This window comes from Seriola dumerili, unplaced genomic scaffold, assembly GCF_002260705.1.
Source record: "Seriola dumerili isolate Sdu_G_001 unplaced genomic scaffold, Sdu_1.0 BDQW01000079.1, whole genome shotgun sequence".
Lineage (NCBI taxonomy): Eukaryota > Metazoa > Chordata > Actinopteri > Carangiformes > Carangidae > Seriola > Seriola dumerili.
The window spans coordinates 634,594-657,361 of record NW_019174334.1 but is presented as its reverse complement, the minus strand read 5'-3'; the positions used below and the strand labels follow the sequence as shown (position 1 = coordinate 657,361).

The window sequence follows — 22,768 nt, the reverse complement described above, 5'->3', positions numbered from 1 at the left end:
ATTTTATTGCCCATATGTTCCTATTTACTCTTAACTGTGTTGTGACATGTATACTAAGCGATAGTGTATACCGTATATAGCAGATTTCTACACATCTGTACAACATACAACATACACTGATGAGATACCTATGACGTGTTTGTTGTATTCAACAGTGACTGTATACTATAGGCCTAATCTTCCTGATATGACTTTTTTAATTGTATCTTCTTGTTACAACTATTTATGAAAGTTAAAACAGTTTGTTCACAGTGAATATGTGCAAAAAGTATTAATGATTTTTAGTCAACACTTTAGTCAGTAACATAATTTAGTCAGTGCATCATTTAGGTCATTCCCTCTCCTCCCTAAAGTCTACAAAAGAAAAATAAGGGACGAAGAGGATGAAGGACAAAAGTTTCTTCGATTCAATTGGTTTCTATTAGTTAGTATGAGCCTTAAATGACAGTCAAGTCTGTACACTCACAATAGGCACTTTAAACAAAATTATTATAGCGACCTCTGCTGTACAAATGCATTTACTGCGTAGCTAAGGAATGGTATTCCTTCAGGATCAAAGTGTTGTCATTGTAGTCAATGTAGACAACCATTTGTTGTCTTTATTTCTTACACTAGTCATTATATGGTAATTTTACATTATAAAACATGTTCTTGGCAATAATTTACATACTCTATGTAATAATGGTTAGTTGGTGAAGCTTATTTGAATTTGGACTATGGATAAAATATTGGCTTACTGTACTACTGCTAGATCAGTGCTACCGTAGGTATCCACGACGACGACGAAGTAAATGAAAAAAGAGCAAAAGAGGGAAATTAAGAAAAACAGCTAGAGAAGTGTTAGGTTTAAGCTAAATGTATAATTAACCCAAAATACAAATTAAAACTTTTGACCGTTTCAATATACTGCGAAATAAATGTGTTTTTTTCTAAATAGTTAGTTTGGAATACTATTAAAAATTGAAAAAGGAGATTTACGTTACACTCCGAACCTGCAGGGGGTGTAACTTGTCGACTGTGACGTGCTTCCTGCCCTCACTTGTCCCCTAAAATACTAACAGATAAAATGGCGTCCGAAAACAGCTCTGAATCACAAGATGAGAAAGCTGCTCTTTTAGAAACGGACTCGGCTCAAGATGCACAAGAAGAAAGTGGTCCAGTTGCGAAACAAAGCGAATCAAAATTAACGCTTTATCACTGGACGCAGTCTTTCAATTCTCAGAAGGTGAGTGTCATTACGATTCAGCACCACAGTCCAGCGGACAGCTCCTCACCAGAGGTCCAATTAGAAATCTATTAAAATGGGTGTGTTACAGTGCATAGTTTCATCTTTATGTGACACACACATCCTCTGTTTTAATGAATAACACTGACTTATAACGCGTTATTACAATAGAAAGCTCTTCAGTGCTATTGCAGTTTGTTTGCCTTTCAGCCCGAACAATTTTAATGAGAAGGGTATCCTAAATCATAATTAAGTGATATCTAGTAAAATCTTTTAGACGTTGTAATCCTTATTAGGACTACAATAGATATTTTGACATCATAGTTACACTGGTTTTACTTCTGCTGGTCAAATTTTTGTCTTCACAAAAAAGCCCACCAAGCATACAATTTGTTGCATATTTAATTGCCAAAACACCCTCAATTCCCTTTTGTAATTGGAATAATCTTGGACGTGGTCTCAACTGGATGAAAAACTGGAAATTTTCCTTTAAATATTTGATTTCTAACAAGATAAAACACGTGTCTCTAAGGATCATTCATCAGTATTATACTAATATACTTATGTAATTTATTTTGGACCCCACAAGTTTAGGTAAGGTGTCAATATATCTATATCTTAACACAGTGACTCAGAATTTCCCCTTTTTTATGGGCATGTACTGTTTGATTTTATTAATAATTATCATGACTCTAAGTACTCCAGTCACCACCATTCTTAGTTGTTGAAACTGATTACAAGCAGTAGATGAAAACCATCTTTAAGCGTAGAGCATGAAAAGTTAAAAAACACAGTATTTGTGTAAAATTTTATATTTTTACATATTTTAATATATTTGTCGTTGTGATGGTTGTGTTTGTTGTGTTTGTTGTTATTATTTTCACAATAGACCTCAGGACTTTTACCTTACACAGCTCTGATCTTTGTTATACAATATGTAATTAACACAAATAAGAAATATATGATATGGTGGGATTCTGTGAGCCAAAATCTTGTGGTTTGTGAGTCGTTGACATAAAAAATGTTTTTCTTGTCTTAAGCTTATTGAAGTGGCAGTGTGTTGTAAAATGCTGGATGTGATCTTTAATTAACAAGAGCAGGACTAAGCCTCTCACAATCATTCACATTTGATAACAGAGAAGCTTACAGCATTGTTTGGATTGTTTTTTGATGCTTCCAAATGATTTACTTGAACACACTGCTTGTTTCAAGGGAACAAAAACTGCATTAATGACACACAAAGATTGTAGCTCAGTCATGTGTAGGTTAATAACTATAATACCTGATTGTTTTGATCAAGAGATGAAAAGAGATTAGATTAGTGTAGTTCCAGCATATAAACTTACATCACAATCACATCAGAGTTGTGGTTTTGCAGGTGCGTCTGGCCATAGCAGAGAAAGGTTTGCACTGTGAGGAGTATGATGTGAGCCTACCACTCAGTGAACACAACGAGCCCTGGTTCATGCGTCTGAATCCTACTGGTGAAGTGCCGGTCTTAGTCCATAATGACAACGTCATCTGTGACCCAACACAGATAATGGACTACCTGGAGCACAACTTCAATGATGGTGAGACTAAATAAAGACTGTTTGGCAGCCCCAAACTCTCTCACTGTAATACACCCCCGCAGGGCTGCATACAAGGTGGTTTCCATACATTGTTTTCCTCTTTCTCTTTGCTTGTTGAATTTTTGGTTTTAAAATAAATGTACATTTTTTGTTTTCATTTGTTTAAAAAAAATTTTAATTTGCATTTGTTGATTTTTCAGTTATTCATTCATTTTCTCTTGGTTTGCACTGATCCATAGTAGCTTTATTCTAAGGGTCTCATCCAGTCACCAGAAAGCAGAGAAAATCTGGTAAGCATGGACCTATTTAAGCCAATGAAAAATGATACATTCAAATGCCCACTAACATTAAACATTACAAAACACAGATTTTCCTTTTCCTAGCTCTGAACCTTGTGTATTCTCCCTGAAGCAAGCTTATACTATATAAAACATTTGTTCTTTTGCCAGGATTCTCTATTGTCTCTGCTCTGAAATCACTTTGATTCCCTCACACCTGACACCATTGCTCGTTCCTTTTCATGACTTGTTTATTTCCAGAGGGCACTCCCAAGCTGGTCCCTGAAGAGGGCAGTACATACTATCACAGAGTGCAGCACTACAGAGAGCTGCTGGACTCACTACAGATGGATGCCTACACCCATGGCTCCATCCTCCATCCTGAGATCACAGTGGACTCCCACATACCAGCATATGCAGCCACATGCATACGAAGTAAGAAACACAGAGATGCACTCTAGCAGTAATACACAACCTTATGTTCTTACATTTTGTATCCACGGTTCCACGGTTTGCTGCCCCTTGTATTGGATAGGACACATGCCTGCATAACAGCCAGACATGTTTTAGGCATGCATTCAGCAAAGTGTTGGAAAGGTTCCACATGGATCTCACTTCATGCCAAGGTAGCACCATGGAAGCTGTGCAGATTTTTCTGTGGTACGCCAATACTGCACATATCCTGTTGCACCCTATCTTACATTGTATATGTTCTGCCTTATCAAAGTTGTGACTGAAATCATCAATTATGGCTATGGCCATGAAACAATACTGAGATGAGTAAAAGTGTCCCTTTTCATAATTCTAAATAAATCTGAATCTGATTCTTCTTGTCATGAATGTGAGACTGTGTGTTTAGAAGAGGAAGCTGTTTGCATGGAATGAGACGTTTCTATATGAAATTATTGAGTTCCACGGTACCACAGTGTGCCTCGTCATGTCTAACATGATCCTATGTTTTTGTGTGACAGCACAGATCGGGAACACACAGTCGGAGCTGAAGAAACTGGCAGAGCAGAACCCAGAGCTCAAAGATGCTTACATAGCAAAACAGAGGCGCTTAAAAGTAAGTTGTTCAAGTTAGCAGAGTGGCAAGTGTGAAAAACTGTTGCCTTTGTTTTATGATTTAAGTTTGTGCAATTTAAGACCATCTAAAACCAACACAGTAAATTCATATTTGGTAAAAAAATTTAGTTAAGACTGGAAACTGGCATTTGTTTTATAATGTAAAAAATATTATGACATAGAAATGTATAATTTCCATCAAGAGCATGTAAAATTCATGGTAACTATCAGAGCTTTAAACCATGTCCAGGCTGCAATAAGCACTCTGTTTAGTATCCTATTCTGTGGTCTCTGTTGAACTTTATTCAAGACACCCAAAAAAAGAAAACTCAAGCTATCTGGCAATATAGCCGCCACTATCTTTGGCAAAATCTGAAACTAGATTCAATGATTTTTTTCCCCAGCTGCTCTATGTAATTGAAAAATGTCAATTTTGACAAACCACTATGTTGGTATTTCAGTTTGTTATTCCATATAACTAAATGAGGCTGTAGCTAAATCATGATGGAAAATAAAAAACCCAGCTAAACTCCTGCTGATTATCAGCGACTACCATCTCAGCTTTCTAGATTTAAATCACACTTTAAACGTGTGGTTTTAAATTGTGAATTTATATATTATTATATAGATTTCATTTCAAATGTCAATTGTTAACAGACACTGACACAGTAAAATTAAGATACATTTAGTCCCTACAAACTCTGTACTGAACAACAGTTGATCAGATCCATGAAGAAGCTGAAAGAACTTATTTTCTGTTTAGATACCGCAGAGTGAGAATCTGCATTTTTAGGTATTTTATGTAGGTTGTGGTGAAATGATGTTTTGACAAAATAATCAGCACAAAAATGCATGAAATAATGGCATTATAACCTTTCTAAACCTTTCAAAACATTTTCCTCAGCTTCACTATTTCTGTTGTTATAGCTCTCTGCATTTGACGTGAAGCATGACTCCTCGTATAATGTTTAATACAGTTGTGCTGTGTACTGGTATATTTATATTAAATTATTATTTATTATTAGTAATTATTAAATTATTATTATTGCAGTCTAAGTTGGTTGACCATGATAACATGAAGTACCTGAAGAAGCTTCTGGATGAACTGGAAAGTGTGATGGACCAGGTAGAGACAGAGCTTCAGAGGAGGGTGGAAGAAACACCAGGTAACCACAACACGTTGTTGCTTAGTAACCAGTGTACCATACAGATACACAATAATGGATATGATTGTGTTAATATGACTCTTTCACTTGTAGAAGAAGGCAGTCAGTCCTGGCTGTGTGGTGAGTTCTTCAGCATGGCTGACGTCTCTCTGGCAGTAACCTTACACCGCCTCAAGTTCCTTGGCCTCTCCCGCCGCTACTGGGGCAACGGTAACCGTGTCAACCTGGAAACATACTACGAGCGTGTGGTGCAGCGCCCGGCCTTCAGGAGGGTTCTGGGTCATGTCAACAACATCCTGATATCTGCTGTCCTACCTGTGGCGTTTCGCGTGGCCAGGAAGAACGCCCCGGTAATTGTTGGAACCACTCTGCTGATAGGCGTTTTAGGAGGAGCTACATACTTTGCTTTTCTTTACATGAAGAAGAGGCTTACTACCTTAAGCTGAGGGATGTTGAGGTGTTTTGGCACTGAACTGATTTGGGGGTGGGAGGTAAAGAAACAAAAAGAGCAAGAGAAATGTCACATACATCGAAACGCTAATTTAAATTCTCAAAAGCTAAAATACATAGAAGAATATGATTGATTAATAGACATCAGTAATATGTAACTGTAACACACCTTGATTGTTTTCTATTTAGCTGGTTGCACAAAATGCACTTTTCGTCATCCTCATTATGGTACTGCTGCATTGTACACCAAAGGATTGACTTAAAGAACCATACTAGTGTTTTTGCATGTTTTGTTGCATTGGTTTTAAATCACACATACCATATCTGAAGTGTTTTTGTAGCTCTACAAATTGAGTGTCAGTTTCTGAATAGGCCTGAAATAATGCAAAGACCATTAAAAACCTGGTCTGGCTATCTTCCAGATGAGCACCTTGTTTTTAGAAGTCCCTTTGATAGCACCTAAATGTACCATTTCCTCTCTGACAAAATGAAAAGACAATGTGGAATTTAACTGTGTGCCATGCAATTGCAGCATAACTTTGACACAAATATAGAGCAGCACAAATACATTTTCGTACTTTACTGAAAGTAATGAAAAGCAATGACAGTTCAAATGTAAGGCATACATGATTTATAGTAAATGGGCTAAAAGATGCAAAAACACCAGTATGGTCATTACAGATATCTTTTTATGTACTCAAATCTTTATTAAGAGCATAATATATTTCACCCTACATCTGCTTTGTCATTTATTATTTTATTGTAATTCATATTTGTGTGATAGAATTTTAAAAAGTACACTTGAGGTGCGCAGCCTGCTTTCTGTGACCAAGTCTGCCCAGCAGATATCATACTGTATCTGTGTGTACATTTGACTGCAACTCTGTAGGAACTCCCTGTTATCACACCTGCACTCATGTTTTAATATATGATGAATAATTGCTTGAAATATTCTCTTTGTAACAATGGTTGATTGAATCGCTTTTCCACTCTTGTTTAGGCCTACAATGTCTCCAGACCACCATATGCAACATCTGTCTGAGATTAAACTGCTTCCAAATGCTTTCCACTGTTTCTTGTCAATCAAATAAGACTGAGAATGGCATTAAAAATTCATGGCTCAGCATCATTTAATTAGCTATCACATATCATATAGGCTTGAAACGTTTTAAAATCCCACATCTAAAGATCTAAAGACTGCAAATCACATTTCTCAGAGTCTGGATGCAAGTCAACATTTACAGTAATTTGTTGCCTAGTCAAAACCTCCATGTTTGACAGTGACATTTCACATACGCTGAGCTTTGATTTAAACTTCTCTTCACGTGAGCTCGGCCTCACATAAAATAGACACATGCTGGGCCTTTCAACAAAGACTGGCCTTTGTTTTCAGTGTCCAGAGGGCTGGGCTGTGTAGCTGTTGAAGAAATGCCTCACACGTGTTAAAGCCACATGTGAGCTTAGCTGTCAAAGGACCATAAGCTCATTCTAGTGTGTTAGCTCTGGAAAATCATACCCTCGCAAACAGCAACCAAAATGACATCATTTTTGCTATGGGGTTATATCACACAGGTGTAATTTTGAGAGAGAGGGGTCAAAGTCATAAAAGCATAAATATTACTCTATACCAAAGACAGAGTTTGTGACCTCTGTCGCAGGTTATGAGCAAGACGAGCCTAATGCATGTCAAAATTCAAAATGTCAAAATGACAAAATTCCATCTTGATTACTGTAATGTTACTGAAGACTATTAATGGGGAGTAATGGTTTAACCCCATAACAGAACACTACCCCGATAAAAATACATATTTGGCCGATTTTAAGACATAAGATCTGTGTGACTATTTCCAAGAGCAGTAATTATGACACTCGCTGAACACTTTATTTGGAACACCTGCACACCTTCTATGTCATCCAATTATCCAATGAGCCGATCATGTGGCAGCTGTGCAACACATAAAATCCCACAGATACAGGTCAGGAGCTTCAAATACCAGAATGGGCAAAAGATTTGATCTCACAAACTTTGATCGTGGCACGATTGTTGGTGCCAGATGGTCTGGTTTGAGAATTTCCCCCACAGTAATCTCCAAAATGTACTTACCAGAAACAAAAACAAAAACACCCAGTGAATGGCAGTTCTGGAGACAGAAACATATCATTGATGAGAGAGGTCAGAGGTTGAACGGCCAGACTGATTGGAGCCCACAGAATATGGCTGTAGAAACTCACATAACCACTCAATACAGTACAACTGTGGTGAAGAGAAAAGCATCTCAGAATGCATAACTCATTGAATTTTGAGGAGGATGAGCTTTAACAGCAGACCACCATGTCGGGTTCTGCTCCTGTTAGCCAAGAACAGAAATCTGAGGCAGCAGTGGGGTTCAGGCTCAACAAAACTGGACAGATGAAGACTGGTCAACCGCATGAATCCATGGGCCCGACCTGCCTTGTGTCAAGACTCCAGGCTGATGGTGGTGGTGGTGGTGGTGTAATGGTACGAGGAATGCTTTCTTGGCACTAATACCGACCAATCATTGTTTGAATGCCACAGCCTGTCTGAACATATGGAACCCATTACGGCCACAATTTACCCATCCTCTAATGGCTACTTCCTGTATGATACCGCACTATGTCACAAAGCAGAAGTCAGTCGTCTCACACTGGCTTCATGAACATGATAATGAGTTCAGTGAACTTCGGTGGCCTCCCCAGTCACCAGATCTGAATCCAGCTGGACACCTTTGGGATGTGAACAGGATATTGGCAGCATGGATGTGCAGCTGACAAATTTACAGAAATGATGTGACGCAAACAGGTCAACATGAACCAGAATCTCAAAGTAGTTTCCAACATCTTGTAGAATCCAGGCCACAAAGAATTGAGGCTCTTTTGAGAGCAAAGGAAAATAAAAAAAATCCAGCTTCTACCATTAAATCAAAAAGGGTTTTTTTTCTGTGATGAATATTGATGTAAAGGAGTAAATGCACACATATATATACCCACTAGAGGGCAGCATATCCTTAAACAACACTCATCACACTCATCTGTGAATTATAGGGAGGATAACATTCACCCCATAATTCACAGGGAAAGGGTGTATGCTCCCCAAGCTTCTGTATGTTTCAAATTACTTCTATTATCAGAAAACCACTACTTCTTACAACATGCAAGTTAAGCCATTTAAGCAGTGCAGTGCTTTGCCTCTGTGTTTTTGTGTGGACTGCTATATATTAGAGAGTCCTTTGCAGCCAAAAAACAATTCAGCCAGCTGACAAAATAAACCTTCTGCTGGAGCTGGACATGGTTGTTGTTCAAATGATTGGTCCTGACATTTTGCTATTCAGTTGTTTAAAATCCAACAGGTGGTTCAGAATAATTGGGCAAAGTTCTCTTCACTCATGCTGCAAAACAATGGTGATTTCTTTTCTTTGAGGCAGAGTCAATAATATTCGAATAAGCTGTCAGCATATGAATGTATCATTAAACAGTCCTCTATACCTTGGCCAGACACAAAAAAATATATGAGCCGCTGACAGGCTTGATGAATTAGCAGAGACATTAAAAGGACATGTTTCCAATATTTATGATAGATGCTCAACCGGATCACAGACCTCACCAAATTCTACCAAATCCATAACTATGATACATTTTGGAGAAACATTTCAGTTTCTTCGTTGAACCTGAACTATTGATCATCTTAATTTACCTGCCAAAAGAAGGTTTATGGATGTTTGAATTGCAGCATTTGCAAATTGCAATGTGCAGAATTTTAGATCAGTTTAGATCAGGGACTTGGCACCTCTGTCAAGTATTTTTAGTGTGATATTACTAAAATGATGTAATCAAATGCAGCCCCTTCATTTTCCATGCCAAGTATGTCGGTGCCTTTAATTGTCTGGTGGCCACCTTATGATTGGGGGCTGAATTAGGTGAAGGATGGACTCTGGTTGTAAGGTGGAGTTTGGCAGCTTCCAGATGGATGTATAGCAACTCCAACAGACCCCCAAAGGTTTTCTGTCTGTACCTACATGATGCTTACAAAGCCAGGTTTAAGCAGTGTCAAAGATTCTACAGTAAATGCTACTGTGTGAACAGTGAGACCATGGAGTAGCTGACTCCTTGATGATGTGGCATTGGATTTGAGTCACCTCTGTATCAAAGCTTCTGTTGTACTATAATACGTAGTCCATCTGGTGGATTATTTGTATTCCCATTTAGAGCGTCTTTAAACCCCCCCTGGTGTACGTTAGAGATGGTGACTGGCTTCAGGTCAGACCACTAACAGAGCCTTACGCAGTCTCTTTGCTGCCATTCAAATAAACAGATTAAACTCAAGGCATCAACGACTCACACTATTTCTTTCTCTCTCCCTTTAACTACCTTTCCTGTGAACACGGTTCCTCTCTTTTGCTTTTCCCAGTGGGGAGTGTCTACGTCAGAGGGGATGGGTGGGCTAGTGCAGGTGTCTCTTTTGGAATTGCATGGAAACCCCCAGCAGACATGCATGGCCTCAGACAGACAAACAGAAAGTGTAAGAGGAGATGGAGGTTTGTGGGAGAGTGTGTATAGATGGCTGGGAGTGATGGATGGAAATATGCATGGTGATGCAAAGGAGAGGGGAGGGGTCAAGAACAAAACTGACCTAAAAGAGACTGAGTTGAAAGGATTGGGATAAAAGAGAGTGCTGCTAGGTGAGATGATTGCTGCAATGCAAGTGAAACATCTCAGAGTGGGACTATTACAATCCTAAATGGTAAAATAAGTCTTTGAGGATAAGGATAAGATTTAGCATTACAACCTCTACGTGCTAACGATAGCCAATGGTCATTACTATTCAATGCAATTTCTTTCTGGTTAGAGTAATAATCATTTTACCAGAGCAGGGATTTCTTCTTCTGCACTGACACTCTCTGTTTGCAGTGAGCGAGGCAGGTGGACAGTGGCGTGATGATGTGTGAGCTGTGTTGGACGTCCACAGACAGACAGGCTGGGTAAACAGAAAACCCACGCAGCAGTAGCTGATATCTAAGCCCACCTGATGTGGCTCTTGCCTCGGTGACTGAGTGAGTGGGAGCAAGGAAACTTCCACAGACACTTCTTGCAATCAGAGGGGTTGTGGGCTGCATGGGTAGCAGCACATTTGAAGAAAGATGGGAGACTGTAGGGAGTGTCATGAGCAGAGGGGAAACTGTGATATAAATCAGAGGAACAATGAAGCAATCAGGAAAGAGGAACAATGTTTAAGTGGCACATAAGCTAATATTCTCCATCACATCTGCAGAAGTAGGCATTTCTTCTCGCCCTCTGACCGGTCAAGACAAATGGAAAAGATGTTGGAGAGGATGATGATCTTCATTTGTTCCTTGTGACTACAGTGACATTACATAATGACACTGTAGACATAGGAATTCCATGGTGAGATGAACTACCTCAGTGAATGGAGAAGCAGCTGTTTCGCTCTTTGTACAGTTCTGTCACGATTGTCCAATGAGAACTGTTGTTGCATCAGACGTCAATCCTGCTCTCTCGTATCTCCCTCTGTTATTTTTCCCCTTATGGTTACTTTGGACACACTACTCAGAATCAAAAAGGGAAGATGTCCAAAGCCTGTTGGCACCATCAAAGGTGTTCTGAGAAAACCACTGGGCCTTTCCAGAAAGCAGCCGTCTCCGCCTTTCAGAGCGTCTGCAATATACTGTTTGCTGAGTCGACAGAGGCGGGATCTGATGATGTTGACACTACTGTTAAAATGACCCCCCGCCGACTCACCCTTCACAGCTTTATGATGAAATCCTGTGCCACCATTCATCCCCACATGTGCTCCTCAAATATTTAAACTCGGCCTACATAAACACTGCTGCGCAGGAGAGATGATACCCAATGCTCTTTGGAGCGGACCTGCTGCAATATAAATCTCTCTTCAATTGGCCAGATGTGGCCAAGTCAAACACACCATCAGGTTTTTATTGTGTTAATGATTTTTCTGTGTATAATAGGTATGCCATTTCCATGCAAATGAACCATAGTGATCCCAGCAGGGGTCTGAGGCGATGGGAGGAATTGTTTTTCCAACTTTTTAAGATCTTCTGTTTCTGCATGGCAAGTGTACAGATTTGAGAGGTGGCATTAAATTACAGTCGATTAAGGAGATACTGAACAGTTTCAGGATGACAGAGCCACTTGTGACCTGAGTAACTGCAGAGAAGAGAAAGAAGAATGTAGACAAAAAAAAAGAGACCACAAGCACGGAATAGAGTGTGTGTCTGAGCATGTGTATCATTGTATCCATGTGTCAATTTGACAGATTAATGTCTCTGTTGCTATAACGTATGGTCTGTCTTGTTCCAGAGGTCAGTGAAGGTCGCTCCACCTGCTGTGTGTGTCACAGTGAAGAAACCATGTGAGGGCCTATAGACGGATATCCTAATGTAAATACTGAGCCCACCTCTCCCGTCGTGAACGCTTCCTCTCCCATGACCCCCCTAGGCAATAAGGCCTGACCTTCTATGCGGGGAATCAAAAATGTTGTGTAATACCTGTCATCTGCTAAAACAAGGCAAAGCTATGAAAAATATCACTGACAGGAAGTAAACAAAGAAAAGGGAATTGATCAAGAATGTGAGCTGCGCTTGAACAGGCAGATAATTGGCTCACATAATACCAGACTGCGTGTATCTTTGGGACAACTGAGGTACATTAAGTATTTTTTGATGATTTAAAGCACATATTTGTGCTGATCAGTGTTGGGCAAGTTATGTAATCTGCGTGATCAATTACTGATTACATATTATGCATTAAAAATGCAGAAGAAAATTACATTAAAATTACATACAGTTTCATCACCTAGCCCAACTCTGTGAAAGGTGCCTTTAAGCAGCTTCTGTGTTTGATATGTGTAAACGAGATGTTATGATGCAACATGCAGCCAGTCTGTAGTTTGAAGATATTTACTGACCATCAACAGCTAGCTTAGCACAGCTGGCTAAAGAAGACACAGGGTTCACACACTCAAATTAGGTGATTACAAATGCGGGTTTACAAGTGGCTAACGTTAGCAGGCCAGCTAAGTAAACACATTACATACAGTAAATAAGACAATGCATGTGTCTTTAGGAAGAGGTGGATTCCTCTTGTTTTGGTAAAAGTGCCTCACTACACCTCCAGCTCTTGCACTAAGCTAACACTTCTGGACCAGTCTCAATCAAATTCAGCAAACAAGATGAATTAATGGGGCGTTTTAAAAGTGAAGTTTAAATAAATTCAAACTAACACTTAATTTGAACAGAACTCATAGAGTTCACATCCGTGCGGCTGATGCCATCTGTTTTATATTTTCCTGTGCAGTGTCATACAACTGCCGGTGCCTCCGCTGCCTCCGCTGCCTCTTGTGTGGCAAGCTTGTTTCATTGTTGAGTAAGAAGCACAGCTTTGCTCTCAAGTGTCCTCCTCCATTGTTATGTATTTTCATAGGTGACTGACACATCATAAGGGAGATCACTAGTTCAAATGGTCTGTTGTGGTTATAGACTGTATATTTTGATTTCAAACAGGTCATTACAGTTAGAATATGGCAGACATAGTGAATAGGGTCACTGATTGGGGACGATTAGGGGAAAACACATTTCCACCACTACAGAGACCTGGGTTTAATCAATCACCTGCTGCGTGTGGTTGGTGAGGGAGGAAGTTCTTGCCTTGTCACTACTGTTTGATTGAGGCCCCAGTGTGGAAGAGTAGCACTGAACCTCCATTCATATTATGCTGTCCTTGTAAAGCACCTTGCTGGCAAGTGGAAAGAGACAACTTGTTTCTCTAATTAATTGGAGGATACAAGGTCAACAGGCAGAAGGGAGAGTTAGCAGCAACTATCTAGCTTGTCCCCGTGTTTTGGCACAGGCTTGGTAGTAGCGCAGGGACATAAAGCAAAGCAGAAATGATTACCCCAGGTGTTTTTTTTTGGTTTTTTTTGATTGTTGGCAGACAGAGGAAACATCAGCAATATGTTCCAACTTCCTATGAGATATCCAGTACACTGAACTCTCAGTGAATAGTCTCTCTAAAGGAGTATTGCTTTAGAATTTGACTTTGTCACTAAGAACATGCAGTGACATATAAAAAATACCATTATATAATTAAATAGAGATGATCTAAATGCTTGTTTCTTACATATTACTATTAATATAAATTTCAACATGCCCTCTTATAAGCATATAATAACATTTTCATGCACACAGCTCAAGTACCAAAATAGCACTCATTATGGTTTGAAAAATGTCAGACATCTGCAGTAATCGGTGTCAGTGAAGTCACTGCTGACAATACATTTCTGGTGAAACCATGCGGTGTTTCGGTTTTTATTTCTTAGAAAGAGGCTGTATTGCCAATTAGTAGAGGAAAAACATGAAATCTGGGCTCGTGTAATTACAAGTGGTGAAGTTAAGTGGTTTAAATGCAACAAGGTCAATCTGATACACCACTGCTGAATGTGCAATATGGACACAAACATAGTTAAAAAAAAATGGCTGGTTGATTTGTTTCGGAGTTTTTCCTCTGCACAAGAAGAAAATCTCCTCAGTCACAAAATCATGAGGTAAAGCAATCATGACATCTGCTGCTTGAACTCTCTCTGAAGTGTTCCCTTTCGTTATAATGCTACTCATGGATGTTATTTTCGAATGTCATTGATATTGTTCCCTTCTTTAATTATCAAAAGTAAACGTATTAAAACTTTGTGCAAATTTGAAAATTCAACATCAAGACAGCAAAGAAAACTAAGCTCAGGCACTGAATTGATTAAAATCAGCTGAATCATCCACTACACAGCTTGTCCGCCCTGACCTTTTAAAAGCAATGACTCAACACAACAATACAATCTGACTATTGTTAGTTGCAAAAATGTTTTCCTGAGGGGAAATTTTCTGTGACAATGTGAAGATTCAAAAACAAATCCTCTTTGAGGAGGGTAGTAAATTATGTGTGTTTGTGTGTGAGTGTTTGCGTGTGTGACGATCTGATTCTCAATCGAGATTGATGGCTATGCAGCCTGTACGAGTCTTTTTTTTTTTTTTTTTTTTGAGTGTGTAACCTCTGAACTGGTGGTATAGTTCTTTAAATGTCCACTTATCTTCAAAGAGACATTCCACTTACAGAGATGGGTCAAAGCTGGAATACTCGCATCAGTGTGTCACAAATTCCACGTCTCTGTTACAAACCAACATGTTAGTTTCAAGATGGCTGCCAGACAAAAAAAAAAAAAAAAGGCTTCACAGGGAGCAGAGCATTTAACATTAAAAGCTGAATAAATTTCAAACCCGACTTCAAGCTCACAATGAATGCACACCCTGCTGCTCCAGTTATTACTGTTGTGCAGAGCAAATAGAGCTTTTCTGGCTTTATAAACTCATAAAATGTGATTATTAGATTAATTTTGATGCTTCATTATTGTTAATTCATTATTTTTCAGCATTTTAGCATTCTGCTTGATGATTTATGCACGCCTCCACTTGCTCCAAAGTGCAAAGTAAGGTCAGATGGTTTCTACAGTACTACCAACAAATCACTGAGGTCACTGAAGACAAACCAGGAGGCTCAGAGGATTATGCTCTGAATCTGAACATTAAAAAAACAACAGCAAAAAGAACGCTTTGAAATCAGCATTGAAATTAAATTAACTATACATGCACAAAGTGCTTTGTTTCGCAGGATATCAGCCATAACATACTTCTAAAAGCTTAACAAAGACATGGAAACACGCTGACTGTGTGGATTATCTCTGAGAATTGAGCAGGATAACAGGTGAAACTATATATGGTATTCTAAGCAGGCACTGGAAAGCAGATTTTGCATTGGCAGGATTTTCATGGTCTCCTTGCCAAGCACAATACTCGACATAATGAGAAACACTTGTTTCGAAATGAACAATCCACCAAGCCACACAGCATTCAAAAGCAACCAAGGGAGCTACTATTTTACTGTATATCATTAACATTGATTTTGTTTGGTGGCTTTGGCTTCGAGCCATTGAAATATTCCCATTCAACACCTCCCATAAAGATTTAAGGCCTGTTTACTTTACAGATGCCTGAGAGGTGTAGATCATATGAGAACAGGAGGTGTGCAGTGCAGTATCCTGAGGAGAAAACAAAGCATTGCAAATGAAATGAGAGACTGCAATACAAGTCACATTCATAACTGCTTCTCAGGAAACCTGCCTTTCTCTTCACTGCTGTCTTATTGTGTGCACTCTCTTTTCTGGGCCCCTCTGTAGTCCAGCAGACATTCCCAAAATGACATACTGTTGTGGAAAGAACAAACGAATAAACAATAAGTTTCTGTATGACCGAATGTCGTCCAAGAACAAATAAAACATAAATCAGCAGAAATAGCAAAATCACAACTGCATCTCCCTGAACCTAATGTCCTCTGCATGTTCAGTATGGAGGCGAAACGATAAATGGAAGAAATGGCGTAGGCACAATCACTCTATCAATGGGTTTGTGTGATGCCAAGGGTCAATTCTATGCTTACCATCTCTAAAGCAGGGCTTTCAAAGTTAATGCATCTGTGGGAAAGACACAAGGAAAATTGCATGGTAATATCCCTCCGACCAGAAACAAAGAGATCCATACACAGCCCTTCTGTGTTTGTTTATTTGATGCCCATTTCAATTCTGTTGACTTGTTAAAGAAAAAAAAAAAAAAAAAGCTAGAAATGCTGCCTCAACTTAAAATAAAATGGGCTTTTAAAGTTTCTCGTTTGGCTGTGTATCTCAGCAGTATTTCACTGTTACAAAGAGAGGTATTAAATGGCAGAGGGTTTTATTGACACGGCTGTATCCATGGAGGATTAGAGAGGTCTGTTTTCTCTGAGTAGCCTGAACCCATTAACACCAGCCAAGTGGAGAGAGACATTTTTTTCCACTGCTTGGAGTTCTCAATCTTGAGACCACAGCCAAGGAAATGAAGTGCTAACTGTGACTGTGCGAGGGCAAGGGAAGTGATAGTAACGATTTTGCAGTGAAATTCTTCCTGTAAAGTGTTTTCAGGTGCATTGTTGCATTTTATAGCCACTCAGTCGCCTTTAGTTTATCTACAACACATGCAAGATATGAGTCTCCTTATTTATTGAACTTAAGAGAAAACACAAGCGTTAGCATAAGCTCACACAATATTGCCAGGTTGTAGTTAGTGTTAGTAACCGTTGTAGTTATTGGCCAAACTCTAGGTTGAGAGTGCAGGAGCCAACTTACATGGTGGTTGGGTCTGGATTGCAGCCTGCTGATTCTGATTTCAGCCACAGAAACTGACGTGCATTTAAACACGTTTGCTTGGTCGACCACCGCTGAGTCCTCGAGAGAGTATGCATCTTTGGGCTGTCAAGCTGACATCATCACGTTCTCATTCATAATGAAAGAGTGACGTGCTGACAAACATCGCACTTGCCTCTCATTTCGCACATCCCCTGGCTCCAAAAGGCAGGTGAGAATTTGGAACTTTAGTAAACGCCACACCGCAAGCTCATTTTCTGCAACCAAGCTACTGCTTAATACCAAAGGATTTTACCAGCTTGATAAAGTGACGTAATATTGAGGCCGCGGCTTCCTGCAGGGAGCAACTGCTGCTGTGTAGGAATAGATCCAGATCAAATAATATGTGGTGGAAAACTGCAACTGTACTGCCCTCCATTGGCTGAAACTTGTAAGCATGTTGCACTTTGGTCACACCCCAGCTGGTGAATGTCACAGGCTAACAGCAGGTGTTTTCCATCAGTCATCATCGTCAAAAAATGGGGTGATGGCAATGTTTAAACTGAATGTGAAAAAAATAATATCAAGGTCCACTTTCAACTGCATGTCGCAGTCCGGGTTGTAACCCGTTTTGTGTCAAAGATGGATCTTTGGTGTTGGATGTGATACCTTGAGTTTTCTATAGGTTCTCCGTTCTCCTGACTCCTGGCCTGACCTGGACCCCTTCAGTCCTGTTGTGACTTGTTTGGTCCGGTCTTCAGAGATAGTTTGTATGGGCTGAACAAAAGCCGAACTCGGCAGTCAGTAGGTAAAGTAACAGTCTTTACTTAGAAATATATTTGGAACCAAACATGTAGAGGAAAGGCTGGAACTCAACACAAATGGACAAGAAGAACTGGCACAGAGTGAAGGGAACTCTGAGACTAAATATACTGGGGCAAAGGGAGACAATGACAAACAGGTGTCAGACATTAGGGCAGGGTCAAGTAAACTCACAAGCGGGAAGCACAGGAGGGCAGGAAGTGCAGGGACCTGGAATGAGATAAGAGGTGAGTATCAAAATAAAACAGGAAGGAGCTGACAGTCCTATTTTTACTTTGCTGCAGTGATGCATAAATCTACTTGAGGGTGTGTCAGTACACCGTGACATCACTGTTGGGTGTGAGCACATATCACTATTGCCGTTTGTACTCAGAGAGGAAACTTCCATACAGGAGGAGCAAAAATCTTTTTTTTTTGCATTATTTTATGAAAAAGGAACAGTTGGAAGCAAGAAAAGAAAATGATGTGTGATATGTGTCCCAAGGGGGTCATGGTCACATGGGACCTTATCCATCAGAGACAGCAGCACAGTAGCCGCACAAAGTACTTTTAATAGTCCCATTCATCATATACGGTATTAGACATTGTGAATAATGACACTCTCACATTAAACTCCTTATAGATCTTCCACTCTATATTACTCTCCTTTGTACTCCTCCAGAGAAAAGGAGCTGAGCTGAGCTGAGCTGTGTCTCCTCTCCACTCTTATCTGACAGAAGGAAGCATGGGATACCAGACGCTGTACATGGAGGTGTAGAGCAGATGGAAAGGATGAGTGGGTGGTGGGAAGCCTGTGCAAGGAGCGCGGACAGGTGTGTGTCACATGGCTTTTAAACTGATAGAACATAAACGATCAGACATGAACTATGGGTTCAACTGCAGCCCTGGAAAGAAGGAGCTGCAGTGTTTCCAGTCTCCCGTTGAACCAGACTGTTGAGCTCAGGCCTTGGAATGAACAGAGAGCAGATTAAAAAGTTAAAATGACAGTTTAATGTCTCGCACAAATCAGTGGGATATGGGATGCCCTGTTGAGAATTAGCTATGTTTTCCTCTGTTTTTATTACCATGGCATTCAAGGTGAGCAATACAAGGCTGCATCAGGGACTCTATGCTTTTGGAGGGTTGGTGTGAGGGCTCCATTTCTGGATGGCAGCACTGTACTAACAAACATTTGCACTGATATGGAATTGCACTCAAACCAACAAAATGTAAATAGTGTGTTTCAGTCCTCTGAGTCAGACCTCTTTGAAAATGATACACTGCTGCCATCGCTGTCATTCCTCCACACTGTTGTATTATTCCCTGTGCATTTGGCGAGATCAACTGGACCTAAACAATGGTGGAAATTGAAACTCGCTCTGAGATGTTATTTAGAAAATGTAATGCACTGGGATTCCTGTGGTTAATCAACCAGAACACAGCTGTTACGAGTAAATGGGAGAGAAGCAATTTGTGTTGTCCTTCAGCAACACACGTTCAAGCCTACGTAATGCTGCAATGTGTGTGTTCAAGTAGGAATGTGTGAGTCCATGTTGCCCAGTCTTGAGAAGTAACAGGATTAAGGTCAGATGGGACTAAACACAAACACTCTGTCATTCTTCTCATCCATCATCCCTCTCTCTACACACTCACCTTTGTGGCAGTGGCCAAGAGGAAAGGCAAAGAAAATGAGAAGTAATAAAAGGAAAGGTGAAGAGAACACAGGGAAATATCAGAAACCGACCATGGACAACAAGTCATCTAAGCAGCAAAATACACAGTAATGTGAATCCATGTCCTCTCCTTCATCAATCCCAGAATCCATCTCATTTGATTGTGCATGATAAAAAATGGAGTAGGTGATACTTTGGGATACGACTACTCTTTTTTTAAATAGCTGCTCCACTATTGTACGCTATCGTTTGAGACGGATGCTTTTCAACACAACATATAAGTATCAAAGTTATGTGATGTGGTCTCCAGATGGGCTATAAACAGAGACTGTCCTGTAAAAAAAATTTGCCCATATGTCAGTTGTGCAACAGGTTATTATGACCCATAGTTACGTTTTGTTGTTAGGCGACATCTAGTGGCCAGAATATTTATGACAGGAGCAAAGCGAGAAGCAAGGTGATGTAGTATATAAAGCGACAAAGTCCACATTTGAAGGAGCTTGGGTGGGTGGATGGGTTATGTTGTTTCTATTATCCGTGACCGTTCGACAAAGTTAACCAATGTTATTATTGTAACCATGACAACAAAGATCGTCTAATGTTGAGGAGGTACTTATTTTAACCCAAATCACAATCTTTTCCTAAACCTAACCAAGTACTTTTTGTAACCAAGACACAATCGTTATTATAGTAACCACGGCGACGAAGGTAGGTACACAGATCTTGGTACAGTCGGTGTGTTAATTATTGTAATTATATGACCTATATGGTTGTTCAGGTTGGAGGACTTGTTGGATAAACAAGCTGCTTCACTTGCCTAAACCTCACTCTAATCTTAACCTTATTATAAACTGTAACTAATAAGCTGAACTTTGATAAAAGAGATTTTTCAGTGAATCAAAGCAGACATACAAGAAATAGGGATTGTCCACCACAATGCCATTCTCACCCACACCTCACACTCTAACTTTTAAGATCAGACACGCAGACAGATTCAGTGTTTGACCACTGCTTGTCCCAGCCCTGCCCTTCTCTGTCCATCCCCGGCCAACCCAACATTGGTTGTGACCGCTGTGCCAGACACCGCAGGTCCCATGTCCTGCAGCTCACCTATAGTCAGCAGTGACAGGCTAACCAGCAGCACACGTTCTGCTCATAGCAGTGGCTCAGGGAACAAGCCAAACAAGCAAAATAAATATAATCATGAACCGAATGAGGTGAAACTCAAATGTTCATATAAACAAAAGGAAACACCTACACAGTTGGACAGTATTTCTGTCTAAGAGGGGGAGTCCGCATCTTATTGAGGAAAGAAAAACTGAACATCCGAGGGGTAAAATGAGGTAAAGGAGGGATTGTATATCAGGCAATTAAATTTGTGTTTGTCTTTATTTGGCCTAAAATGTGGGTAACCATTATTTGGATTTTGGGTTGGATGGTGTATTGTGCTGGATAATTTTATTTCCATTCCACTCGAACATGCTGGCTTAGTGAATGGATTATTACTATACAAATATAACCATGTCCTCAGCATCAACCTGCGTCCTGGGTTTCATTTTCTTTCAAGGAACAGATCATACTACCATTGCAAAGGTCATCAGGGTCACACTTTGTAAAAAGGCTTCTAAATTACTTCAAATTATTATGGGTTCCACTGAAAACTTTTTGACACATGACTTGAATGTTGCCCCCCCCCCCCAAGTGCCAATTGAAGTACTCCAAATAATGAGTCATGTGACAAAGTGTAGGAAAAAAATGAATCGGAAATAATCACACTCACTTGTAAAAGTGTTAATGTTGTGTGTCTGAATGATTTAAGCTACATATCAGTAGCAAGCAACTCTTTATTTATAGGGCACAAGTTACAACATGTTTTACAGGAAGAAAAAAAAGGGAATGATGGAGACAGTTAAAACAAAACCATTAATCCACTGATTCATGACATAGAATTAGTTAAACATGCACAGTAGTCTGTACATTTGCACACACGCATACACCTATCCATCTGACTTGTAATTCACTTTCTGACTCCTTCTGCTTGAGGGAGTTCTGCCAACTATCCCCACAGGCCTCTTTAACAAACTCTCTCTGCCACTGTACATAATGTACCCTGGTGTGTGTGTGTGTGTGTGTGTGTGTGTATGTGTGTGTGTGTGTGTGTGTGAACTCCTCTGTGAATTGCATGTATTTTACTACACCAGCCTTTGTGCCAGGCTGCGTCATCTCTCTAATGGCTCTTTGCAATAACACTGGCAGAGTTACGTCAGTTACATCTACGGGGAATCACAGAGATTCAGGAAAAGAACCACTCATGGACACAGTTGGGTTCAACAAAAGCCCACTCACTCGAGATTGTGCAACAGTTGTTATAGTCAACATTCATGCAAAAAAAACACATATCAGCTTTCAAAATATTTTTCTCATGGCAAATGACAAAAACGAAGTGATAGTCATGATTATGTGTGTTATTTTGGCTTGTTGACTAGTGAAACTATGTGATGCGGTTTACTGGAAAGAAACGTGACAGTGAGCTGAGGTAAGCACCGTTTGACCCCCCGTGACGTCCATCCTGTTTAGTTCCTCTGAGCCGTTTCCCTGAAGCAGATTCAGAGACATGAGAGCCGCCAACACAACTAACACAGAACAAACTCAACAGAAAAGATACAGATCTTGAGCACTAATATTCTTCACATGGCAACTAACCCAAACATGCTTAAACCTCCTTTTATTGCCATTTAAAAAGTACTTGCAAATATTTTATGCTTAAACTGCCAACTCAAGTGTCCAACCTGAGAGGCTGGGAGGAGAGGGGAAGCAGAGAAGAAGGGAATATTGTTTTAGGGGTCTTAATAGTATGGTCTTTGAGCGTGTTTTACGTCACTACCACCCACTGCTTTTCCTCCACATATGGTTGAGTTCCAGGAATGTGTTTCCTTAGCCTGGTCTTGATGACATGGGTCACGTCACTGACACTGCACATGCTGGCGAGAGATGGACCGACAACTCATGGCTTAGAGGACGTAAAGGATGGATATTGGGTTCAGTGTTGTTGGGTGATAACCTTGAATTTCACATTTTTTTCTTTTCTTTTTTTTTTCTTTCTAAAAGCGAAATGAGAAAATTGATACAAATTTTCTGTTGTCTGTTATAGGCAGAATAGGCAGCAGAAGGCTAGCTTAGCTTAGCTTAGCATAAAATCTGGAAACAAGGGTAAACAGCCAGCCAGGCTTTGTCTAAAATGAGCCCAATGCTCACTAATTAACACATTATACAAAAACCAAGTTATGG

The 22,768-nt window shown here is 39.9% G+C and overlaps 1 protein-coding gene across 1 annotated transcript; it reads left to right on the top strand.

The window, feature by feature from the left end:
• The first annotated feature begins 1,066 nt into the window (after positions 1-1,066).
• On the top strand, positions 1,067-6,792 carry gdap1 (ganglioside induced differentiation associated protein 1). The gene is made up of 6 exons (XM_022744298.1): positions 1,067-1,225; positions 2,604-2,796; positions 3,336-3,509; positions 4,046-4,140; positions 5,191-5,305; positions 5,399-6,792. Exons 1-6 carry the CDS (start codon positions 1,067-1,069, stop codon positions 5,749-5,751), a joined length of 1,089 nt encoding a protein of 362 aa, XP_022600019.1. The 3' UTR covers positions 5,752-6,792.
• Positions 6,793-22,768: the final 15,976 nt, after the last annotated feature.